The sequence below is a fragment of the Falco rusticolus genome, chromosome 3, assembly GCF_015220075.1.
Source record: "Falco rusticolus isolate bFalRus1 chromosome 3, bFalRus1.pri, whole genome shotgun sequence".
NCBI lineage: Eukaryota > Metazoa > Chordata > Aves > Falconiformes > Falconidae > Falco > Falco rusticolus.
In genome coordinates this window covers 89,987,580-89,993,579 of record NC_051189.1, presented here as the reverse complement: position 1 = coordinate 89,993,579, position 6,000 = coordinate 89,987,580, and the positions used below count along the sequence as shown (strand labels likewise).

Below are 6,000 nucleotides of genomic sequence, written 5' to 3'. Positions count from 1 at the left end.
TTTCAGCTTGCTCAGGAAACTGTAAGCTTGTAATCACTTGCCAAGACCATGGTAGTGTCCTTGCTAGTTATCACCTTCAGCCTCAAGCAACACCTGAACAGAATAAACCCAAAGACAATACTTTCCAAAGACACCAAGGAAAATGAAACATGCAACAAAATTTGAAGTATACGAACTGTTTACCAAGGAACACCTAAGAGTTACCAGCCAATAAACAGTAAACTTTTTTTTTTGTTTAAATACATTATTTAATGAGTTTTCTTTAAGAAAGAGATATTTTGAAGCTCAAATTACAATAAAGTACAATCTTCTAGATCTACAGTAGACAGTGCTATAAACATTTACCAGAACAGGTAATTTCATGTTTGCCTCTCTGCTGTTACTATTTAAGGAAAATAACCCCAAAACCTTCTGCTAACAGCAATCCTGTCCTAACTTGGCTATTTCACCCTAGAACAGAATAAGGACAACAGCCTTGTTACCGCAGCCCTCTCCGAAATATAGCCCAAATGTCAAGCAGGAGCAAGACACTGTCACGATCACACACTAATTCAGCTTTTTAAAGAGTGACAAGCAAAATGGAGCCGTTGGTTGGAGGCAATATTGAAAAAGGACATTGCCCCTTTCCCACAGTAATCACAAAAAAAAAATATGCCCTTTTGCTACCAAAGTCACGCTGCCACGGAACTTGTGTTCATTCTACACATTTGGGCAAATCTGAGTTTACACAGGGAGCTCTGAGTTCGCTTTTCCACCTTCTGCTTATTTTTTCCCTCTTCGCTCTGTGCCCAATGCTTTCTCTCTCCCTTTTCTTAGCCTGCATTATTCCTTCATCATTTCTATCTTCAGTTACTCAGTCCCAGGGGACAGAGCCAGAGCACCGCTCCTCTTCAGTCTTCTGGCACTGTCAATACTGTGGCAAAGGGCAAATCAATAGTGCTGAATTAGTACTGAGAAAGAAAAAAAGAAACAGGTCGAATCCTCAGAGAGTTGGTTCATATCTTTTAAAGGCCATTTTGCATGGGCTTTACATTCTAGAAGTAAACGTGAGCTGCAGTTAGTGTAAGGATGTGATCAAGCTGAAAAAGCGTCAACACTTCTTGGTTTAAACTGAGCAGCACGCTGACGAACCACAGCGAGCTACTGTTTGAAAGCTGCTGCTCAGCTATTCAGACATAAAAGCAGACATCAGGTGTAAATTTCATATTTATTATAACAAAAGTTATGACATGTTCATTTGTGCATTCGGCTTTAATATAACTCTTGGTATGTAAATGTTCTACAGCAAATGAGCGCTATACAATCATGCTGGTTGTGGCAGCAGTAAGGAACACAAACGAAACGTGTCTGTAAAAGTAAGGAAAGAAAAGAGACCAGAGGAAAAAGTGGGTTTCTTTAAATGGTCTACACCACCTCAGTTCTAGGTAACTCGTACACAGCCACTCAGTCCGTTATGCTTAATGACCATGGCCCAAAGAGTCACTGAAGAAAAAAAGATCAATTTTTCAGGTTGTGTCCTTAATGCCAAGGCTACAAAACATGTAAGCATCACTATACAACACTGAGCTATTTACAGGAATTTCCCAATCAACTGTTCTCTCAGAGAAAATTAGTGAATCTCAGTGACTTAAGTCACCTGAAAGAGTAAAGCAACTCCTAGGAGTTAGTCTCCATATTCTACAAATGTCTATCATTTTCAAGACCAAAAAAAGCCTTTTCTCTCAAAGAAATACAGTATTACAATATTACTTAAATCATTTAGCACTGGCTACTGCCCTGCTTTTCAAACAAAACAAACAAGCCATTTTAAAAAATATTACATCATCATCTGTTTCTCAGCAATATATTAAACCTTTTTATTATTTTTTTATTATTTTTTTGTTTTTCTGTTTTTACACTTGGTATGTTAAGGGAAGGTTAACTATTTTAAACTTTATTGGTCAAGCATCTCTAGAAGAAAGTCAATGAATATTAAACCTAACAAACTGAAAAGCTGCAGTTATCTGTAGTGGCAGGATAAGGAAAAGGAAGTATATAAAGGAAAAGGATAAGGAAAACCCCTGCTGTAATGCGAGCCCACAGGGTCCCGCACTCAAGTCTCCTTGTTCATTAGTTCATTTCTGAGCAGTAAAGAGTGGGTCATAGTGGTGTATCGTAATAGTCTGCCAGGTGGTCCATCGGGTACTGCCGCTGCTGCTGTTGCTGCTGCTGCTGCTGCTCCTGGTGCTGCTTCATAATCTCCTTGACTTCTTCTTCAAGCTCTGGTGGGATGATGAACTGGTCGTCGGGATCAGGCTGTGCTGGAGCAGCAAAGTAGCCCCCTGTTTTTCTGAGCGGCGCGTCTGTTGCAACTTCAATCAAGTTATGGCTCCTCTCTTGCGGTGCCACAGAACCGTTGCCCCGCCGGCGCCCTATCGTGCCTGTGGCAGAATATTCAGCTTTCCTGGGAAGGCCGGGCTCATCTTCATTGGCACTGATGACGATACCTTCGTCGCTGGCTTCCACCGGCACTTGGAGAAGCTGCTTCTCCTTCGCTCGACTGCAGTGGATGTCCACCTCCACTTCCACACGGCTGCCATTGGTGAACACCCCCTCAATTGGCTCCTCATCATCGCTGTCAAGGCCATTGTCGGAGAAGGCGCTGGAGAAAGTGGCGCTGGAAAGCTGCCGCTGGAAAGAATTGGACAGGCAGACAGGGTGCAACATGCAGCGCTGCTCCCCTGGGTAGGCCGGGCTGTTCTCGTTCATGGCTACCTGGGGAGGCTCGTCAGAGGCCGTGGATCCCACCTCACTGCTCATTTCAGAGGTGGAGATCTCGCTGCTGATCTCTGAAGCCATGCCACTGCTCGAAGACGGCATCCCAAGTGCATCCGTTGGCCTGTCCTTGATGACCACATTGACAGACTGGGGGAAAATGCCTGGGCTGGGGGGTGGGACCCCGTTAAGTTCACAGCAGCAGAAGCTGTCCTCTGTCACGTTGAGCTGAACCACAACTGCACTGATACTGTCGTTGCAGCCGTAGCTCTGGGCCAAAGTGCAAAGCTTCTTTGCAGCTGCCAGTGCATCAGGCACATTTCTGACTGCCTCCACTGCTTCATCCATCGAGAGGCTGTCCCACAGCCCCTTGCTCCCCAGAATGAAAAACTCATCTTGCGGAGTTAAGGTGATGGACTGGACGTGAGGACGCGGCACAACGCTTGGGTGAAGGAAGGTGTACCCCAAGATTCTTGTTGAATCCGTCACACCATTCACTTTGCCATCCTGAAATTAGAAAGGACAGGAAACTGGGAACAAAGCAGACAAGGATACACAGCACCTACATCTCCTTGCATTTTACTGATACTTTACTGATGGCTGGTTCTGCAGTGCCCCTAACACTAACACTACCATTTACAGACGAGAAGATGGAAAAGCAAAGGGACTTGCTAAGAGGTCACAGAGCTGGGATTACAGCCCAGCAATGGCTGGTTTGCAACCCTGCGCTACGCCTCCTACACCCTACCAATTTGTCATCAGCATTACCTATGCACAGACCAACAAAGCAGAGTCTGCAACAAAGAGCTGTCTATTCTGCTCGTGCAGCTGTGAGAGCCAACTGGACTAATGTTTTACCAGTGAGTCAGACTTATCCCTCCTCCACCCACGATATCTGCCTTTATACAAGGCAAAGCCACACAGCTCCGTTTGATATAGGGGCAGATCGCTCAGTTTGACTCTTCTCTTGCAGCTGTAACAATTGTAGGTTTCATCTTGGCTCATCACTTAGGAAACAAAAGTTCAGATTTTTTTTTTAAAAAAAAAGACTTTAAATGAAGCATGCAAGTCAAACGCAGCACACAGCAAGTCTGCATTTCTCAGTCAGCCGAGTTGTAGCAAAATGTTTTACATGTCCCAATTACTTACTACATTTCCACTTAGATATGACGTTTCCAAGGGGTGGAGGAGTAATATCTGAAGGGAAAACATCAGTAATAATGGGACGTATTTCAGAAGTACATCACATGCATGTCCTAATCCCAGGATCCTGTCCTGGTTAGAAGCCAAGCTGCCAGAATAAGCAGAGCAAGTGTCTGAAACAGCAAGCCTGGCTATCTGTCAGCCTGCTGGGGATAGCCGCACCCTGCTAACTGCATGTTCCAGAAGAAAACAAAGGTGAGGATTTACACTCATTTGGTCCAGCTGATGACTGCAGGGGTTATTATAAAGCAGATAACCACAGAGAAGCGAACTAAGACTAAAAAACCCTTCCCCTTTAAAACTACTCAGAAGAAAAAAACCACCCTTGTCGGCTTATTAACTTCCCCATTAGAAGGCTGACAGCAGTGATAAGCCATCAGCGTGCATGAAATCAGTGAGTCATCTTAAGATTCAGTGCAGAAATTTCCCTTTCCTCTGTGGAACAACACAAGGAGCATGCCTTGGTGATGCACACTACGTTGGAGTAACTCCGTTGCAATTTGTCACGTTTGAGATCCCAGTTGTCACCTTTCCCTGGCAAGATCAATAGGCACATGACTTATTCCACACACACACACACCCCCCTACACAGACACACGCACCCTGCTCACGGGCATACAGCAGTGAGTCTCCTGCCCTTTCCTCCACCATTAGGAGGATTCAATATTTATCTATTCCTATGCATGTGTCACACAAGGCAAAACAAAACTGACAGCCGTGGCTTCAAGCTTGTAAGAAGGGAACAAACAGTCTTCTCCTCTCTCATGGTTCAGCTGAGCACAGGATGGGTTTTCCTTTTGGGCAAGTGCTCTCTTCAAGAGCTGCCTGTCAAAGGGGCAGCTCTGGGAATGCAGGAGCTCAGACAGCAAAGTCAGCCTGCCAGGAGCAAGGAGTCTCCTAAGGGAAGGACAACATTGCTTCAAGTGCTCTGCCCTCTCATCCTTTTCAATTAGAGAGGCTCTTCATGACAGCTCCAGCACAGCAATTCCTCTCCCCATTAGGATGAGAGTGTCCACTTTCCTCTTTCAATGTAACATGCTCACAGTTGCTCACCCTCTGACATTAACCAAAATCCAGCATAGCAATGGGATGGAAAAGCAACTCAATTGCATGATAACTTGATCGCGCGGTATGAACCACCTTAAAAAGGAAAAGTGCAACTCTGGAACCCATACCATTACCTCTTAGAGGTTACTAATATCAACATGTAAGTTCATGCATTGCTGTGCAAATACTCTCCAAGGAAGCTACAAGTTGCAACAAGTCCCTAACTGTTCTCTAACCTCTGTGATAATGGCCTTATGCTGCTTAATCCTCTTCAGCTCTTCTTCACAACTCATCACGTAACACCTGGACAAAGGCAGAGGTTTCCCATTCCGGCAGAGGACAGTTTGGCACTTCCCCACGTTTGCTGAGGTTAGTGTGAAGCATCCACCAGGGTCCATGGGATCATGTTTTATATGGCAAAGGACAGCAGAGCCTCCAAGTTTTTGTCCAGCTGTTCCAAGTTTCCTGGAATTTAAACAACACAATGATTGTTCTTTAATTGGAAAACAAGTGCTGTGGGGTACTAAGGAGAAACAGCCGCTGTTTGCTAGCACAAGCACTCAGGTCATTGACTCTACTGGATCACTGAGACAGAAACAAAAGTCTCCACTGAAGACTGTGACACTACGGCAGCACTGCAGGGAAATCACGTGCAACTCTCAGGCACTGTGTTATTTACACATATGCAGATACACAAATCTGCTTAGTTTTAGAACAGAAAAAAAAATATCATTGGAATTTTAACAGTTGCACAGTTGTCTCTCTCCCTCTGCATCTTAAAGATGTTTGTTTTGAAGGTCAGACTGAAGGAAATAGAGAGGGTTTGAGAAGCATTGAGTACAGGTAGAGCTTAAAAAGCGGGTTCATATTATCCAGCTGCTTCTTCGGCTTCTGAAGCTACAGATTTTATTATAAAAAATATAACTGTAAAAACTCTTATTTTTGAGCAAAAACAGAAAACAGAGTTCACTGTTTTGTGATGTCTTGAATAACGTT

At 44.3% G+C, this 6,000-nt stretch overlaps 1 protein-coding gene across 1 annotated transcript in view; it reads right to left on the bottom strand.

Annotated features, from left to right (window-relative positions):
- Nucleotides 1–1,188: 1,188 nt before the first annotated feature.
- The window catches only part of PHLPP1 (PH domain and leucine rich repeat protein phosphatase 1), a 144,073-nt gene continuing 139,261 nt past the window's right edge, over nt 1,189–6,000 (bottom strand). Inside the window, exons 16-17 of the mRNA XM_037379831.1 lie at nt 5,241–5,469; nt 1,189–3,261 (exon numbers count right to left, since the gene is read on the bottom strand). Coding sequence (XP_037235728.1) covers nt 2,140–3,261; nt 5,241–5,469 — 1,351 coding nt within the window. The 3' untranslated portion in view covers nt 1,189–2,139. The remainder of the gene's footprint in view (nt 3,262–5,240; nt 5,470–6,000) is intronic.